We start from the raw sequence: 20,269 nt of genomic DNA, 5'->3' as shown, positions 1-20,269 counted from the left end.
TATATATATATATATACTGTATATATGGCAACTCGCATCCAAGAGACAGCACGCCTGACCATTTAATTACAGCGGCAGGACGCCAAGTGGTTAAAAACGAATACTGTTTATTAAAATCGATCATTTTGCTGATTGAAATGTGACCCAGAAAAGTCTACAAAGGCGGAGTTCCTCTCTGGTGATAAAACATAAAATAATTTTCCTCCATGATGTAATATGCAAAACCCTCCATGCTGTCATCATTTATGTCATAGATGATACAATAGGTGTTCTCACTACATTTCTGTGGTAGGTAGTCACAGATCTGCTGGATGGGTTCTGAACGTCATGATAGGGAAAATACCAAATGATCTCAAGCACAATGTAGTTATAAGATCTATAGGGAGGAAAAAAACTGATTTGGGGGCCCCATAGTAAACCTGCTGTATTGGTCCAGGCTAAACCAATGCAGCAAATGGAATCAGTGGCGTCACAAGGGGGGTACGGTCTGCACCATCAGAGGGGGGTGACACCAAAATGACTGACAGTCATTTTAGTGTCACCCCCTACTAGAAGTTGTACACTCAGTCATGGACCAAGAGCCCAGCAGCAGCACGAGGGGGGATCTGGCAGCATACCCCCATATCCTTTCCTCTCCTTGCGGATGCCCATCGCCAAGATGGCCACCGGAAATAAAAAAACATCACCGCGCATGTGTAATGATGTCACGCCATAGACATTATAACGCATGGGCAGCAGCCACACTGGGTGACACCCACCCCGGTGCCGCTGGATGGAATACATACATAACAGGGAGCGGTTTTACCTGTGAAAGGATTTTGTATTTCTCTCCTTCCATTCATGAGATTTAAACAGCTCTGCCACAACCAGGCAGCGGGGCAGGAGAATTATTTTTTTCTCTGCTGGAGTTCAATAATATTTACATGCCTTGTCCTTCTTCCCCTAGCCGGTGACCAGACAGTGAAAGGAGAATGATGAGCTCATTTCTCTGTCAGCCTGCTCTCTTCTCCTATCAGCACGCTCGGTTCCTTGTGCTGCTTCTCCCTCTCCCAGTCTGAGCTCTGCTGTACAGGGACAGCAAGAGGTTGATAATTTAATACTAAGTCAAATTTAGGCACTTATACTGCTTGTGTTTAAAAAAAATAATTTTATAGAGTTAGAGAGAGAGAGAGAGAGAGAGAGAGAGAGAGAGAGAGAGAGAGCCTATATCTATCGATTTTTGTCCTTTATATCAGCCTAGACTTCAGCTTTAAGCCCCTGATTCTGCTCAGGACGGGGGGCTCCGGATCAGCCAATCACATCCCAGCGTCTGTACTCAATGTATCTTGCAGGATGGATACTGTATACGCCTCCTACATTGCACATCAAAACACAAGCAGCATGAAAGGAAACCACTCGGAGAACAAAGAGACCCTCATGCTGCGATTCCAGGGTCAGACCTGCACCAGCCCCACAGAACGCGGCTCTGTTCTATAAACGCCCCCATTTTGTATAGGGAAATTCCACAAAAATATGGAACAGCTGTCACTATACATTTGTTTTACTGGGCTGAACAATATACTATAGACTGGCCACGGGCAAACCGGAGAGCTCCAGCTGTCAGAGATCTACAAGTCCCAGCATGCCCGAAGCTCTGATACACGATCTGTCCCCCAACTTTTCCACCATATGGCCAGACCAGTATATTTATATGGAGACATACAGTATCTCACAGAAGTGAGTACACCCCTCACATTTTTGTAAATATTTGATGATATCATGTCATGTGACGGCACAGAAGAAATGACACTTTGCTACAATGTATAGTAGTGAGTGTACAGCTTGTATATCAGTGTACATTTGCTGTCCCCTCAAAATAACTCAACACACAGCCATTAATGTCTAAACCGCCGGTAACAAAAGTGAGTACACCCCTAAATGAAAATGTCAAAATTGGGCCCAGAGTGTCAATATTTGTTGTGGCCGCCATTATTTTCCAGCACTGCCTTAACCCTCTTGGGCATGGAGTTCACCAGAGCTTCACAGGTTGCCACTGGAGTCCTCTTCCACTCCTCCATGACGACATCACGGAGCTGGTGGATGTTAGAGACCTTGCGCTCCTCCACCTTCCGTTTGAGGATGCCCCACAGATGCTCAATAGGGTTTAGGTCTGGAGACAGATACTGTACATATGAACATTTCATCTTAAAGTGACATTAAACCCTCAGATTTTTGAACATAAACCAATACTGTAATGTGCGCCTTACTGTAATCCATGGTTGTTTCCCTTCTCTTTGCTGCTCTTCCTTTTAAATCTGTATCTGTTCTCATGCTGGGCAGAACTTCTGTTTTGCAGCAGACTGCCTTGTCTCTGGAATGGATACATGGTGTCTGTGTGTAGGTTTGCAACCTGAGCCAGCACTACAGGAAGAGGCCCTGAGCTGCAAAGGGAAGTTCTCCCCAAGCATGAGAAGACATGAGGATTTAAAAGGAAGAGCAGCAAAGAGAAGGGAAACTACCATGGATTACAGTAAGGTGCACATTACAGTATTGGTTTATGTTAAAAAATCTGAGGGTTTAATGTCACTTTAAAGTGGACCTACCATCAGACATCATATTTTCCTGCTACATACATATACAGTATGTTGAGCAATGAATAAGGCCTGGTGTAAATGAGCTTCCTAACGCTTCCTCGCCATGTCCTAATCTGCTTTTCTTTCTAGAAGAATGGAGCCATATTAGTTCAGGCATCCTGCAAAACACAAAGACTGACAAAGCTTCTATACAGCTGCATTTTAGCAATATTCAACAGGTGGCAAACTCGACGAGCATTCTGAAAACGCTATGCGCGCATGCGCAGGGCAACTGTACCGAGCTCCAGTCTTTCTGAGCACCGGAAGTGAGGTAGTTGGAGATTTCGATGAGTTGGAGCTTTCGATAGAACACCGGCTCAGAGGTGACACGACCATGTAAATCCTGGTGCTTGTGTAGTTCTTGGCTGTGTTCACAAATGTCTTGCACTTGAGTGTGACTCATAATCCTAGTTCTCAATCTCATCCCTTTCCTCTCAATAAACACTAAACCTAAAACTCAAACCCAACCTAATCTTTAAACCTAGCTAAACCCCCTCAACTAACCTTTAACGCAGGGGTAGGCAACCTCGGCACTCCAGCTGTGGTGAAATTACAAATCCCATCTTGCCTCTGTCTCTGGGAGTCATGCCTGTGGCTGTCTGCGTTGCAATGCCTCATGGGATTTGTAGTTTCACCACAGCTGGAGTGCCGAAGTTGCATACCCCTGCTTTAACCTAACCTGTAACCTGGACTTTCCGTAAACCTGACACCAGCTAATAATAAATGCTGAATGCCAAAAGTACCAAAATCACATTGAAAATTGCTTGTGGTGAAATACAACTCACCAAAATAAGCTCACAAATCAGTAGACAGAGGCTTGGGAGGTGACCCAGGAAGCTGTAAAGGAATGGTGTGTCACAAACCCATTCAGCAGGTAAATCAATTCACAGATCCATATGCTACAGTATATGGCCAAAAGTTGGTGGACCATCACACCTATATGAGCCTGTTGGACATCTACATAGAAAAACATGGCCATTAATATGGAGTTGGCCCTCGTCTTGCTGGTATACCAGCCTCTACTGTTCTGGGAAGACTTTCCACAAGATTTTGGGAATTTGTGCCCATTCGTGAGGTCAGGTACTGATGTTGGATAAGAAGACCTGACTCACAATTGAGGTAAACATTCATCACAAGGGTGTTCAGTAGGGTTGAGGTCAGGTACTGATATTGGATGAGAAGACCTGGTCTTCAATGGGTGTTCCAATTAATCACAAGGGTGTTCATAGGGCTGAGGTCAGGTGCTAATGTTGAATGAACAGACCTGACTCACAACTGGGGTACTAGTTCACCACAAGGGTGCTCATAGAATTGCGGCCAGGTACTGATGTTATAAGAGAAGACATAACTCACAATTGGGTAAAAGTTAATTACAAGGGTATTCTGAAGGGTTGAAGTCTGGCACTGATGTTGGATGAGAAGACCTGACTCACAACTGGGATACTAGTTCAGCACAAGGGTGTTCATAGAGTTGCGGTCTAGTACTGATGTAGAATGAGAAGACCTGACTCACAACTGGGGTAAAAGTTCATTACAAGGGTGTTCAGTAGGACTGAAGTCTGGTACTAATGTTGGAGGAGAAGACCTGACTCACAACTGGGGTAAAAGTTCATTACAAGGGTGCTCAGTAGGGTTGAAGTCTAGTACTGATGTTGGAGGAGAAGACCTGGCTTGCAGTTGGTGTTACAATTCAACCCAAAGGTGTTCAGTAGGGTTGAGGTCAGAACTCTGTGTAGGCCACTTGAGTTCCTCCACACCAAACTGACCAAACCAGGTCTTTATGGAGCTGGTTTTGTACACAGGGGACAGTCATGCTGGAAAAAAAGAAGGGCCATCACCAAACTGTTCCCACAAGGGTGAAAGACCACAATTGTCTAAGATCTCTTTGGCATGTTGCATTTTTACGTAACGTGTAACATGTAACATGTGTAGTGTGAACGGGACACAGAGACAGCAATTGTTTTCTATATGTTCTTGTGCTGAGCCTGCATTGAACAATGCCACTCAGCACCCCTGGTGTGAATGAGCCCTTAGAGTATCCTTCAGCAGATGCACCTGAACCCAATAATTTGGCGGGGTGTACTCACACCTTTGGCCATATTGTGTATTTCAGACCCCTATTCACCCCTTTTGTTGGATCTGTCCTATCACATAGGCGACAGGCGGCCAGGCTTTTGCAGGCTGCATATTGTTTTGATACTTTATTTAGAGTCAACAGACCCGCATTGTCGATGGTGTTTTAATTCACAAGTGGCCATGAGAGAAGTTATTATTCAGAGGCCCACAAGCTTGCATTTTCTTGCTCCTCGGACAGAAAGCATATCGGCTTATGTCATTGAAGAAGAATGTAACACTGCCTGTCTACCCACACTGCGCTATTCTGTATTATGTACTGAAGACTGGCCCACAGGGACTTATCTACCGAAGGATCTTTGTTTATCTCTTTATTTAAAGAAGAACACCGGGTATGCAAAAAGTTAACCCTTGCAGCAGGGCTACTCTTATAAGATATCATCTGGGTTTGCAAAGGCATGTGGTGCACACAAAGTGGATTTACATCCTTGGTGAAATCTGAGGAATATATTTAAATGAAAGTTTCATGGCCGGAGCTCAGCTTTAAGGTTATAGGTAACATTCTACACGAGAGAAATCGGTTTGATTTTATCGAGTAGAAGAAATCTCAAAAATACCGAGCGGTTTCCTTCCTCTGAAATATGCCAGAAATGTGTGCAATGTTTGTCTCCAGGCGAGCCCAGTAAACAGATACAGTATCACCAGGAGGAAAAGGTAAGATAAAGAGATGTGAAGACAAAACTTCCCCTCTGATTCATTGGCAGAGGTGAGCCAGCGAGAGGGACCGCGGTCGTGTCACATGGGTGTCATGGTGCCCGTCTCCATGGTAATAAAAGTTTCTGTCTGAGAATTTCACATCCGCAGTATATGTGAGTAATGCAATCATATCAAAGGAGACCTGCCAACAGTAAATGGACGTCCCCTAATGCTCCTCCTCCCGTCTTCTTTTTACACCATTTTTTGTTTTTTCGGTTGCTTGAGCTCCATGGACTTGTGTCTTTTTAAATTAACTATGTAACTATGTGACTATGTAACCATGTGACTATGTAACTATGTGACTATGTAACCATGTGACTATGTAACTATGTGACTATGTAACCATGTGACTATGTAACTATGTGACTATGTAACCATGTGACTATGTAACCATGTGACTATGTAGGTTCCCACCAACCTGCACACATTATGCTCCATAGGGGCGATGCAATGCATTGCTACAAAGTATCATCATTTTCTTTTTTTATGTATTTAAAATTACAAAAAAACAGAAACCCCACATCATTCCATTTTAAGACTTGCAGTGACATGTGCTACATTGTTACGTAACGCACACCAGCGCACATGTATGGTGCGAACAGGGCACAGAGAGAACATACCAGTGGCGTAACTATAGCCGTAGCAGCCCATGCGGCTGCTATGGGGCTTAAGGGTCGGAAGGGGGCCCCACGAAGGAGATTGTCTGATGTCACCATTCCAGAAGTGCTGATTCAATTCTCTCTTCCTTACAGACTACTAAACCCCAATGTTCAGTGCTGGTTGGCTGGGGTGGTGAATGGGGTGGGAGAGCTGCTGTCCTTGATTGAACTATACTTTATGTCAGGATCAATTACACTGTTGTCTCAATTGAGACTGCCAGGTGTCACAGAGAGAGGTTGCTGAGGGGGGGGGGTACCATCAATTTTGCTATGGGGCACCATGAATTGTAGTTATGCCCCTGTAACATATTGTGCATGTGCTGTGACAGGGCAGATGCATTGAGTCTGCATTGATCAATGCAGGCTCAATGCACTTGCCCGGTCACATGACCTGGGGATAGCCATGGCACATGTGCCAGGAGGTTGTAGTTCAATGGGAGCAGAAATATTGTGATATTTTGGAGTCTGTATAGATGATAGTTGGATATGTTGTCTGGGCAGATGCAGGATTCAAGACACCCCCTAAGGGGATGCTGTGGAGAGGGATGCAGCAGAGATCACCTGGTGAGAGAGCAGGGAGACAGGAAGAGGTAGCCGGCTCCCATTGGTGCAAGATTCAATATGGCGGCACAGGAGGATAGCACCACGAACAGGACCTTGCATAGGGGGATTGGTAGGTATGTGTTGTTTTTCATATCATGCAGGGAAGTAGTCGGGACAATGTGTTTTAGTTTTTGGCTCACAAGTGGAAGGTTCTCTTTAATATGTACACATTGTTACATAATGACATTTACATAACATTCAATATATGGGTTATTGCCAAGGTGGGAGGCAGGAAAAGAAGAACGGTTACAATATTGATTAACATTTTATGTTCATGATGAGGTCAGTGATGCTTTTATGCCCCCCCCATGATGCCCTCCTGCATTCACAGTATGTCCTCAGTCTTCTGGGTTAGGCGACCCTAGGCTGGGACCTCTTGTGGCAAAAAGATATTACTGTGGAAGGGAGAGGAGGTGAGTATTGCAAGCAGTGTGGATGGGTGATGGGAGAGGATCAGCATGACAGCCAGGCAACTATTATGAGAAGCAGAGGTGAGAAATGACAGCTTCCATGTCTCATGACATGTCTCATGATTCGGGGATGACAGCTGGGGATGCACGGGGTGACTTTGTAGTGTGTGAACAGGTGACATGACCGGGGGGCTCTCCTCCTCCCGGCTTTTTTTTCTCACTCATGTATTTAAATGCCACAACAGGTTTCTCATGCATTTAAATGCCACTACCCGCTAAACCCTCCCCCCACGGTGAAATTACCAAGATCACTTGCACAAAACAAGTGGCGGCTTCCCCGCTGTACATTTAGCTCTGCTTGCCCTAACCAGGGCTAAATGTAGAAAACAACTACCCGCCCTGGAACTGCCCACCCGGCGCCCTGGAATTCCACACCCCTGCCGCCCCTCTACTCCCTGCTGCCCCCGGAGGCCGGGCCTGGCCATAACACTGCTTTATAAATGGGTTCTTATGTTTTTTCCTGGTTTAAGTTCCCCCTCTCTTTAGTTCTCAGAACAGAAGGATGTGCAGAGTCAAGTGACAAGAGGCTGCAGCCCTAATATAGAAACAGTGTGAGAAGCCTGCTGAATTTGATTGGACTTCCTGTTTCTAGGTAGCCTTAGTGTTTTTCTAATTTTTTCTGTATAAGGAAGCAGTGTCATAATCTCTAATCGGTGCCCCTCCTGCCTCCCTGGATGCTCATATGAACGGATGGGTGAGAGGTCGGCTGGTTATTGTGGTTGGCTGTGTGTAAATGTGGTTTTGACGAATGTTTCCTGTAACAAGTCATAACACTGATGTCTGGCTTGTGTCATCTCCCTCTCCCGTCACATCGCTAATGTTTCACAGCAGAAGCTCGTTACAGAACATGGCGAAATGCGGCAGCCAGTTTAAACCGTCAGGTAGACGAGTCATTTCGGAGTCTCCAGCTGGCAGTTTATAGATCAGACACTGAGCCCCGGGCAAGCAGCTAAATGTATAATAATAGTGTAAGACTGTGGGGGGGACATTAGAGCGTAAGCTCCTCTGGTGCAGAGACCGCTGGGGGATTTGGGGGGGGGAGTGAGATCTGCTCCCCCCCCTTTGGGAGGGGCCCCCAAGATAAAACCAGGGCCCTTTATTCCTTAGGTCGTTGTATTGGTCACTCCAAATTTTCCTGCTGGAGAAAACGCTTCAATATGCTGTGGAGGGCCACAACCACTGGAGCTACTGTGGTGCACGCCGCAATCATTACATATGTTTTGGCACCCCTAATATCAAGCCCCTGTCCTCCCCCCCAATTCTACAATCTACTGATTTACTGTCCTCTCAGAATCTCCAACACTAACATTGCACTGCGTGTAATCTCACAGTAAAGATCAATCTGAAATACTAACAAATACATTCTGATTGGAGTTGACTTTTTTACTTTTCCTGAGCTTCTGGATACCAGATTGCGAGCCGGATAGACCCCATTATGGCCATTTCAATGCTATAAAAATCACTGGTGAACAAATAATAATTTATATCTGCTTTGTGAGAGATAACCTCATAATTATTTAGGTGTTTCTGCTAAAGAACACAGAAGTCATGTTCTCTTCTTGAGTTGCCTGCCCACTAACATGCAGGAAAACACAGACACTAAGAGGTGGACTCAGTAATACAAAAGAACTACCTAAAAACTGTATCCAGGAAGACTTATATATATATACACACACTTTATTGCCAAAAGTATTGGGACACCCCTCCAAATCACTGGATTCAGGTGTTCCAATCACCTCCATGGTCACAGGTGTATAGGATGAGGCACCTCGGCATGCAGACGCTTCTACAAACATTTGTGATAGAATGGGCCGCTCTCAGGAGCTCAGAGAATTCGAGCGTGGTACCGTGATAGGTTGTCACCTGTGCAATAAGTCCATCCGTGTAAAGTTTGGTGGAGGGGGGATTATGGTGTGGGGTTGTTTTTCAGGGGTTGGGCTTGGCCCCTTAGTTCCAGTGAAGGGAACTCTTAAGACATCAGCACACCAAGGCATTTTGTACAATTTCATGCTGCCAGCTTTGTGGGAACAGTTTGGGGATGGCCCCTTCGTGTTCCAACATGACTGCGCACCAGTGCACAAAGCAAGGTCCATAAAGACATGGATGGGGGAGTTTATAGTTAATTTGTTTTTATAACAGTAGGGATTTAGCATTACAAAAACTTGTGAACATTTAACTCCATCTCACCCAAATCTGGTGGCCAAGTATCCTCCCAGTGAAGACCCAATGATCATCCCTGTTCCAAAGCAGAGTCCAAGTTTTCCCAGAGAGCCGGCTCGTTCCTCGGCCGTCGTCAGGTCAGTGACGATCATCTGAGCCCCTAGTAAACAGCAAAAGACAAAAACTTTACCATATTCCAATAATGATGATAGATGTATAGGTAGAGCGCTGGACAAAAGAAAAAAAAAGAAGGAAGACTTGTAATCCAAATGTTAGGGGCAGCTCTCTGTGGGGGTATCTTTTTGAAGTTCCTGGAATAAGAATGTAAAAAGTATAAGAGTGCCACAGATATAATGTGAGTTTAGTAAATGATTATTGCACACGGAGGTCGCGAGAGAATTCAACGCGTTTCAGTGGCTTAATATTCCTCCTTCATCAGAGGTTAGATGCTGGCAATAAATAGGGAGAGCACTGGAGACAACGGATCATAAAGTAAAATGATAAAATGCCGGCTGGAGACTAGAACGAGCTTCATTTTATAGTTTTACTTTACAATCCGTCATCCAGTATTCTCCCTATTTACTGTCATTGATGAAGGGGGAGCACTGATCCCCTGAAACACGTTGGCTTTATCTTTGCAACCTTCTGTAGAGTGCAATAAAGATGTACTGGATTCTCATTATATCTGTGGAACTCTCATCCTTTTCTGAGAACAGAAGGGCAGCCATCTTGAATCTTTACTGCCTATCTAAAGGCGGAGCCAGCTGTACCCGCCCCGTCCGTTCCGCCAGTCAGTGCTGGCGGGGAGGGGGGAATCCAGCCCCTGCCCTGTCATGGCTCTCTGCCGTGACAGGATCGAGAAGTGAGCGAATGCCGGTATGTGTTCCCTCACCTCCCGATCTACTGAGCCGACCTGTGACAGTCGCATTGTCACAGGTCGGCTAGAACTATGAGGTGAGGGAAAAGCACTCACCTCATAGTTCTCCTTTAATGGTTAAGGTACCAGAATGTGTTTTTAAGATTTCTCTCCGGAGCTTAGTGTCACTTTAAGGTCTGGAAAGCTGCAATTATTACATTTTTGCCTCTGGAAATGGATCCTAAAGAAATGGGTCCTACAGACCTATAGAAGTTTACCTTTTGCGGTCTTTCCCTGAGGTGTCTCCCAATCCGGGAAAACTTCACGCCCATTTTCCTCCCAAGCCCTCTACTGCTTGCCCTGGTTCTTGTAATGGGCATCACCGGGGTCATAGTGGTTCTTGTGGGCCCTCATCAGGAGGATGAAAGTCTCTACATCTACTTCCGAGTTTAGTGTCACGTAATGCTGCTTTTAATACTTTCCGTGAGCCAAAAAATAAAACTGCCCGAGGCTTGGAAACACTTTATAAATAATGTGTGAAAGAAAACACTCAAAAAATGCACAAAAAATGCTTCAAAGTTGCTTAAAAATGCTCATGTGTGAATGTGGGTTACTGTCCCTTCCTGCACACATAGGGGACCGTCTGGGACGAGTTGATTTTGGACCCTCCGGGGCATATTTTATCTACTTTACATGTCATTGTCATTATGTATCAAATAACAGACACATGAATTGTTTACATTCTTATAATGCACTTTAACAAGTCCTGACTCTGTGCTGCCTATTACAGCGATCAATCCTGAAAGAACTGCTGGCATGGTTCTGGTACACGGATCAGGTCCTCAGTTGTTAATGACAATTACACCCAATGTTCTTTTTTTTTTTTTTCCATTAAAATTTGAAAAAAGTGTGTGCTCTCAGCGATTCCTGGGGTTGCCATTGGCGTATAAACTCCTCTGTAGAACCTGGTGGGAATGCTTTGTTATCTGTCAGTGGGGTCAGAGGTCCCTCATGGGAGGTCAGATGTTTCTTGCGTTTGAGCCCTGTTAGTACATGTAGGGACGCCCCAATAAGAGGTACACCCAATGTTCTGTGTCCCGTGAGAAAGAATCTAAGACCCACAAGGAACTTCCTAGGTTCAAGAACAGTCACCCTGCACAAGGAGAGAGAGCTGAAGTGAGCGGTCTTTATTACCAGAGGGGGCGGAGACCAGACCAGTCACCCTGCACAAGGAGAGAGAGCAGCAGTGAGCAGTCTTTATCACAGGAGGGGGCGGAGACCAGACCAGTCACCCTGCACAAGGATAGAGAGAGCAGCAGTGACCAGTCTTTATTTCCGGAAGTGGGCGGAGACAAGACCAGTCACCCTGCAGAAGAAGAGAAAGCAGCATTGATCGGTCTTTATTACAGGAGGGTGCTGAGACAAGACCAGTCACCCTGCACAAGGAGAGAGAGCAGCTGTGATCGGTCTTTATTACAGGAAGCTCCAAGTGTCACACTGGATTACTGCACAGATCTGGAAGAAATACACAAAGCTCACCAAGATTCAAGGAGAATACACATGATTCTTGTATTTAGATAATATTTGCTTATCCCGCTATAATTCAGCCTTAATATAAAAGCTGCATCATATTCGGTGGTGAGACGCATGGTGAAGATCGACAGGACGCTGACCTCCCTTCTTAAATGATTAGCGATATAGCTGTGACCGCCCTTTGTCCTTTGTAGAGCTGACCCTACTTTTTTTTTTGTTATAGAACTGGATATATTGTTCTCTATGTACTCCAATCGGAAGTGCACACAGGAAGCTGCTCTGTGCTTATTATTTTATGAGTCATATTTACAAAAGTGATTATCCTCCAGCTCTGCAAACACACACAAAGCAGAACACTCAGCAAAGCAGGCTCAACATGTGTCTAATGTCTCTATCTAGTGGCTGGTTTTGATATTGCATGTCATTTTAAAGGAACACTATGGGGTTAAGGCTTTTCCCCATAGTTCTCCTTAGGGTAACGGGAGGACACAAACTAGCGTCCTCCCGTCACCCTCGGCTCAGTATACCGCGAGAGGCAGAGCCAGCTGTACCCGCCCCCTCCCCCGTCCGATCCGCCAGTCAGCGCTGGCGGATCGGAGCAGGGAGGGGGGAATCCAGCTCCTCCCCTGTCACGGCAGAGAGCCGTGACAGGATCGAGAGGTGAGTGAACGCCTGTATGTGTTCGCTCACCTCCCAATCTACTGAGCCGACCTGTGACAGTCTCATTGTCACAGGTCGGCTAGAACTATGAAGTGAGTGAAAAGCACTCGCCTCATAGTTCTCCTTTAAGCCCAACCACAGGATGCTTTCAAATGCACCCATGCAATGGGGTCCTCCCTGCATTGCATGGGTTAATCAGGGGGTAGCCAATTTGCGGGCGTCCAGCTGTGATGAAACTACAAGTCCCATTAGGCATTGCAAGTCTCTGACAGCCACAGGCATGGCCTACTGAGGCAGATGCATGATAGTATTTGTTGTTTCCCCACAGCTGGAGGGCCGCATTTTGGCTACCCCTGGGTTAGATGCTTGTTTGGCAGGGGGAAGGGCAAAATAGGCACATATACTTACCTTATTCCTCTCTCCCCCTGGCAGCCAGCAGCCTCCTCTGCTTTGTTACACCCTGGGTTGTGGACGAGCCCTGGCCGCCCTCCCATACAATGCAGGACTGCCAGTCCTGCATTGTACATAGTGAGGTCAGTGAGCTCTGAGCAGCCAGGGAAGTAAAGAGGCTTAAGGGGACCAGGCGCATGCAGAGGAAGGACCATGCAGGAGTGAGGAATGCAGTAAGTATTTGTATTTGCAAATAAGTGTCATTAAAGGAGAACTATGGGGTTAAGTCTTTTCCCCATAGTTCTCCTTAGGGTAACGGGAGGACACAAACTAGCGTCCTCTTGTCACCCTAGGCTCAGTATACCGCGAGCTGTAGCTCGCGGTATACTGAGACGCCGCAGTATACCGCTAGCTGCTCTCTTGCGGTATACTTAGAAGCCGCAGCTGAAGCGGATCCCGACAATTGTGCCGGGATCCGCCCAGCTGCATGACTGACAGCTGGCTCTGCCTATCTAGAGGCAGAGCCAGCTGTACCCGCCCCCTCCCCCCGTCCGTTTCGCCAGTCAGTGCTGGTGGATCGGAGCGGGGAGGAGGGAATCCAGCCCCTCCCCTGTCACGGCAGAGAGCCGTGACAGGATCGAGAGGTGAGTGAACGCCGGTATGTGTTCGCTCACCTCCCGATCTACTGAGCCGACCTGTGACAGTCTCATTGTCACAGGTCGGCTAGAACTATGAGGTGAGTGAAAAGCACTCACCTCATAGTTCTCCTTTAAGGAAAAACTGTTGCTTTGTCCTGAAGAGGAAAAGCATAGGTGTGCATTAATCCCACTCATGTACCCCCAGCAAATATTTCTCTTGCTGCTTCATTCTGTGCCAAAAGCTAAAAGATTCGCCTGGTACTCCCACCCCTAGGTGCCTGACCTCACCTGCTGTATCCCAGCTTCAGAGTATGCATACCAGTTCTAAATGGGTATGTCTAGGGAAAACTTTTCTTGCATAAAGTAGAGGAGGAATAGAACCCCTGAATGTTTTTACTGCTGTCTGTGTCCCCGCTAGGGAGATTCACCCTTTTATTTGTCCTGGTGACTGGAAACACCAAGAATGAAGGCAACTGGAAATGTTGCTGTCATTCTTGGCGTTTCCAACCACCAGAGTTGTCACCAGAACGAGAGGTGAAATCTTCCAATGTGGAAACTGGTGTCTGAGAGTAAAATTCCTTTGACATTGTAGACTCTTTGTTTTCACTTCCTGTTGCTTCTATTGGACAGGAAGTGGCGAAAAATTCTCCCAACAGGATGCAGACAGCAAAAAATAAACTGGCCGGGGATTTACTTCTCTAACTCTATCTAAAACAGGAAAACGTTTTGCTACATTAGATACACTTTAAACAACAATGTTTCAAAGTAAAAAGAAATATCCACGACGGTTCTGAGCTATTTTAGATTTTCTTTTTTCTTTTGCTGTTATGCGCACTCAGAGGCTGGGGGGACAGTGTGTGAGATCAGGCAGTTAATAGAGCATGCTGCCTCCAATAGAACATTCTAGGATTAATTGTTAATAAAATATTAAAAGAGAACTATGGGTTAGGGCTTTTCCCCATAGCTCTCCTAAGAGTCACGGGAGAACACAAACTAGCGTCCCCCCATGACCCAAAGCTCAGTATATAGGGAGCTACAGCTCGCGGTATACTGAGACCGCCGCAGCCGGGACTGATCCAGACAATACTGTCGAGATCCTCCCAGCTGCGTAAGTGACAGCTGGCTCTACCTATCTAAAGGCAGAGCCAGCTGTACCCGCCCCCTCCCCCATCCGTTCCTCCAGTCAGCGCTGGAGGATCGGAGCGGGGAGGGGAGAATCCCTGCAGGGAGCCGTGAGTGACAGTCACGGGCCGGCTCTCTGCAGGGAGATGATCGAGAAGTGAGCGAGTGACGGTATGCGTTCGCTCACTTCCCGATCTATTGAGCTGACGTGTGACAGTCTCATTGTCACACGTCGGCTCGAACTATGAGGTTTAGTGAAAATCACCCGCCTCATAGTTCTCCTTTAGGTTGACACAATTGGTGTAACTTGTATGAGCTGAGGCGGTCAGAAGAACAATCCATAATAGATCTCAGCACCCAACTAATTCCATATTGTGAAGAATGACGGCTCCTACCTCCTCCTCCTCCTAGTGGTGATGGCAAACTTTTTGCAGTAAACTCCATAACAAGGACTAGAGGCCCCCACCGAAAATTGGTGGAGAAAAGATTTAACCACAAGGGGCGTAGGGGATTCTTTTCAGTTGGAGCGGTTAAAGTCTTGAACTCTCTGCCACAAGCAGTGGTATCAGCAGAGACAGGGCCGGATTTCCCACAAGGCAACAGGGAGTAGAGGGGCAAAAGGGGTGTGGAACTCCTATCTCCCGACGCACAGGACATGCAGCTCCAGGCGCCGGGCGGGGTAATTGTTTTCTACATGTAGCCCTGCCAAGCAGAGCTAGACACACAAAGGTTGAACTTGATGGACCTGCGTCTTTATTCAACCTCAAATACTAAGTAACTACCAGCTACTAGATAGAAGTAGAAACAATATGGTCACCGAGTGCAGTTTTCCTTTAAATGAGGTTCCTGAGTGTCAGTTATTATCTTAGAGTGACCTGTATATGGTGAATGATCGGTAAGTCTGCTGTATACAGTACCTGGCAGGCCGTGCATGAAGACAGACGGCAGGCGAGACAGGAACAGTAAGGGTATGTTGGTGGTGAATGCCAGGATCAGGTAATAGATGGAGCTGGACAGGAAGGAGAGGGTGAGGGCGGCACGAGCGCCATATTGATCCGAAAACCTGCAGAACAGAAACACAGAGCCGTGTTATCACTGGTAACTGGAAATATTAAAATACTGATATCAAAGTATGGTTCAGACATTGGTGACCCGGCAACATCCAGACACTGGTGACCCGGCAACACCCAGACACTGATGACCCGGCAACATCCAGACATTGGTGACCCGGCAACACCCAGACGGGACCCGGCAACACCCAGACACTGGTGACCCGGCAACACCCAGACACTGGTGACCCGGCAACACCCAGACACTGGTGACCCGGCAACACCCAGACACTGGTGACCCGGCAACAACACTGGTGACCCGGCAACATCCAGACACTGGAGACCCGTCAACATCCAGACACTGGTGACCCGGCAACATCCAGACACTGGTGACCTGGTCACATCCAGACACTGGTCACCTGACAACATTTAGACACCGGTCACCTGGCAACATTCAGACACTGGTAACCTGGCAACATTCAGACACTGGTAACCTGGCAACATATAGACAATGGTCTCATGGCCAGCCACAGAGAAAGCTAGTCAGATGACCAGCAAAACGTCTTCAAGAAAAATACAGCAAATCCAGTTCCCTTGATTTATTTTTTACAGATATTCAGACACAGGTAACCTGGCAACATTCAGACACAGGTAACCTGGCAAGGCAACATTCAGACACAGGTAACCTGGCAACATTCAGACACAGGTAACCTGGCAACATTCAGACACAGGTAACCTGGCAACACTCAAATCAGGGTCACGTAACCACGCAACGTTAAGACACAGGTGACCTCAGACACAGGTAACCTGGCAACATTCAGACACAGGTAACCTGGCAACATTCAGACACAGGTAACCTGGCAACACTCAGACACAGGTAACCTGGCAACACTCAGACACAGGTAACCTGGCAACATTCAGACACAGGTAACCTGGCAACATTCAAATGTTGGTGTCAATCCCACTTGCTGTTATCCCCGGTGGGTGTCTGGTAATGTCTGAAGCTGCCTCTCTATGATAAATATGCAGAGTTTATAGAAGAATGGGTTGGTCACTCTGTTATATGTGAATGATTTACAAAAGTCCGCTCATGGAAGCGGACGGGATCATTGTCCCCTGTCACATGCCATAAATGTAAGACAGGGGTGACTGGCCTCATAAACTTTTACCGGTAGCAGTGAGGAGACAATTCACATCTGACTGTTTCTGTACTGAACACCGAGATTTCAGTATAAACAGTACCTGTATATTGTAAACTGAATTACTGATTTTCTAGAACTCATTGCACCCGCAGTATAAGTACGCAGTACATTGACTTCATCTGAGCGGCACATTGACTTCAACTGAGCGGCACATTGACTTCATCTGAGCGGCACATTGACTTCATCTGAGCGGCACATTGACTTCATCTGAGCGGCACATTGACTTCATCTGAGTGGCACATTGACTTCATCTGAGCAGCACATTGACTTCATCTGAGCAGCACATTGACTTCATCTGAGCAGCACATTGACTTCATCTGAGCGGCACATTGACTTCATCTGAGTGGCACATTGACTTCATCTGAGCGGCACATTGACTTCATCTCAGCAGTACACATGGCAGTCCAGATGCTACATTTGACCGGCTTTGCTCAGTGTCTCTTTGGGTACAGCGGGTCCCATTAATGTGGGAACTGCAATCAAAGCAAACCAGACACCACCTTTTCTTGTCAAAGAGGACCATGGACATAAACCATAAGACTGCCGCACACAATGCAACATTACCAAGGAATGCAACCAACCCAAGTACCTGATTATATACCCCATACAGTATAATGTGCAGGGCAATCAATCCGAAATACATGCTGGAGAATCTGCCCTGACCATTGTTCATGTCGCGTAACAATCACCATAGCGACCCAGGCGGCCGCTATGGGGCCCGGGCGCAGGGGGGCCAGGCCAGGGCATCCCTCTGATGCTTTGTGGGCCGCCTGGGTCGCTATGGCATGTAAGGGTGCTGGCTGTCACTGACACAGCTCCGGCCTAAGATGAGGGGGGGTCTTTTGCAGTATAGCTGTGTACAATATTAGGCAGAGAACACAGGAGGAATTTTTTTGCAGAATCAAGAGTAGCAGAAGATAGCAGAAGAATCACTTTCATCAAAGTGCTTGACATGCATGATAACAGTGGCGTAACAATCGCCATAGTGACCCAGGTGGCCGCTATGGGGCCTGGGCACAGGGGGGCTTGGCCAGGGCATCCCTCTGATGCCGTGTGGGCCGCCTGGGTTGCTATGGCATGTAAGGGTGCTGGCTGTCACTGACACAGCTCAGCAGCGGCTGTGAAGATCACTGACCTTTCAGTGATGTGTGCAGCGGCCGCGGCGCGTGTCCCCTCACAGCCGCTGCGGAGCTGTGTCAGTGACAGCCAGCAGCTGCGGCAGAAGAGGCCGGCGTTCGCAGTGAAGGAGGAGGCGGGGCCCGCCTAAGAGCAACCCCGCCTCCTCTTACATCTCTGGCCAGCGACCTAAGAGCAGGCAGGGCCTGTCGATAGAAGAGGAGGTGGGGCCCGGGGACAGAAGAGGAGGCGGGGCCCGGCGACCACGGAGGCGGCCAGCGCTGACAGGTAAGAGGTGTGCAGCCCTCTAGAGAGAGTCTATGGTGGGCTCTGCAGGGTCACTCTCAGGTGGGCTGTTTGGTATATCAGGTGGGCTCTGCAAGTGGCATAACTAGCAATCACAGGGCCCCATACAAAATGTTGCTATGGGGCCCTGTGATTTCTAGTTACGCCCCTGTTCATGTGTATCTAACCCAAGAACTGAAATGTCAAATAATGCAGCTGACCCAGCCCTAAATGTGTCAGCTGCATTCGTTTTCTGGTTTTAGGTTAAGCACATGTTCAGCAAGTCCAGAAAATACCTGCTGATGCCGCAACAAATGCCATGTCCTTACAGTAGAACAGAAGAAAAACACTTTTTCTTTTGTTTTGGATAGAGTAAGGGAGGGTTGTAACCCCTGTCAGCTATTTTTCACCATTTGTGTCCTAATATGGACAGACCCCTCTGAACGGCGGTCCACCGCTTCCCCTGACCAGCCAAGGGGGTTTCGCCCTCCCGGTACCGGCCCGCACTGGGCACTGAAGGGGGAAAGGAAGCCAGCCTCATCTCCTGCAGCGCTAGGAGAATCCCTGGGGCTCCACAAGGTAGGCAAACCTACCCCTCTGCCTTACACAGGCAGGCCAACAAGGAAGACTTCCCGGGCAGCATCACCACATGGAAGCCCTCTCTCAGCGTTCTGTGACGCGCTCCCCAGCTTGACTGAGGAAACACAAAAGACTGAGGGAGTGGAGGAGAGGAGGGTCTTTTAAGCAGATTAAGTGACGTGTTTCCTGTGTGTGGGGGAGGAGATTCCATCTCGTGATGCTGTCCTGGAAGACGTTATGGGAAATTTCCCTTTCACTTCATGCACCATAACCACGACAGGAAGTGAGAAGAATTCCCTCTGAAGTGAAGGACATCCCTAGTGGGTACCAGAACTAGTGTCCCTATTGGAAAATTTCCCACCTGTTCCTGTTCTGGCGTCAACCCAAACTTTGTGATTTTCTTTCACTTTTAGTGATAACGGTCACCATTGCATATAGAGAAGGCGGTGACTCTCCATAACGGGGTCACCCAACCCAACAGGTATTCTAATCACTCAAGCCAAGTTAATTGGCTGGTTTCCTTATGCTGTTATGTTGCATTGATTGCAGGCGTCCACTCTATGTGAAGGTTTTGATTTGATTGATTACTTCCATGATGGAACAATAGGCAGCCTACAAGTTATAGATCTGGGACACAAAGCAATTCCAAGTCTGAGCGCTCTGTAACAGAACACCTACCTTCCCTTTTCCCATTCCCAGTACCACGTTACTAATATCCGAGAAGTAAATTAATCCAACTGACAATGACCTGATTGCTGGTCGGTCTGGTTGGTCCAGTTTGAACAACCTCCTGTGTTATGTTTGCACATTGCTACCAGCACAATGATTAAATCGGCTTTGTCAATGGCTGTGTGAGGGGTCCTGGTAACATCTACTGGCCTCTCCACTCTCTCCTCACATGCTCGATCCAATCAGAACTTATCCCTTTTTATTTTACAATTTGACCTTTCTCAGCTCTCCTGACCTTTAGTCCAAACTTTAAACTAGAACTCCGGCCTTCTCTTCAGTCTTGCACAGTGGTATAGCGCCTATCCTGGACTGAAATTGCTTCTCACAATGTGCATTAGAGGCCCCTCATACCAGAAACAGCGTTGGCACTCTAGCCAGGCCCGGATTCCCCACAAGGCCACCGAGGCCCGGCCTCGGGGTGGCAGGGCGCAGAGGGGCAGGCAGCGGTGTCCTTGTGGGGAAGTTGCCCTCTCTACATTCAGTCCTGCTTTGCACAAGCAGGACTAAATGTAGAGTGAGGCAGACGATTTTTCGTTTACATGTGGAATCGGCGATGTCGCCGATTTCACATATAAACAGTGTGCAGCCTCCTCCCCTCCCCCCTGGGCTTACCTCTCTTCTTTGGTTCCGTCCTCTGCAGCCGAGTCTCTGACTGCAGTGAGCAGAGCGGCAGGGTTATAGGTAAAAAAAATTGACACTAACCCAGCCGCCCTGCCATCTGGTTGCCATTCACCATTGATGGGAAGGGAAGGGTTCGTGGGGGGGGGGAGGGACATT

At 47.4% G+C, this 20,269-nt stretch overlaps 1 protein-coding gene across 1 annotated transcript in view; it reads right to left on the bottom strand.

Annotated features, from left to right (window-relative positions):
• SLC22A18 (solute carrier family 22 member 18) overlaps window positions 1-20,269 on the bottom strand; it is a 57,269-nt gene that overhangs the window by 30,633 nt on the left and 6,367 nt on the right. Inside the window, exons 3-4 of the mRNA XM_018554951.1 lie at window positions 15,450-15,595; window positions 9,361-9,493 (exon numbers count right to left, since the gene is read on the bottom strand). Coding sequence (XP_018410453.1) covers window positions 9,361-9,493; window positions 15,450-15,595 — 279 coding nt within the window. The remainder of the gene's footprint in view (window positions 1-9,360; window positions 9,494-15,449; window positions 15,596-20,269) is intronic.

The sequence above is a fragment of the Nanorana parkeri genome, unplaced genomic scaffold (assembly GCF_000935625.1).
Source record: "Nanorana parkeri isolate BGI_ZX_2015 unplaced genomic scaffold, ASM93562v1 scaffold10, whole genome shotgun sequence".
NCBI lineage: Eukaryota > Metazoa > Chordata > Amphibia > Anura > Dicroglossidae > Nanorana > Nanorana parkeri.
Note: the sequence above shows the minus strand (reverse complement) of the source record. Positions and strands in the feature narration are given on the sequence as shown.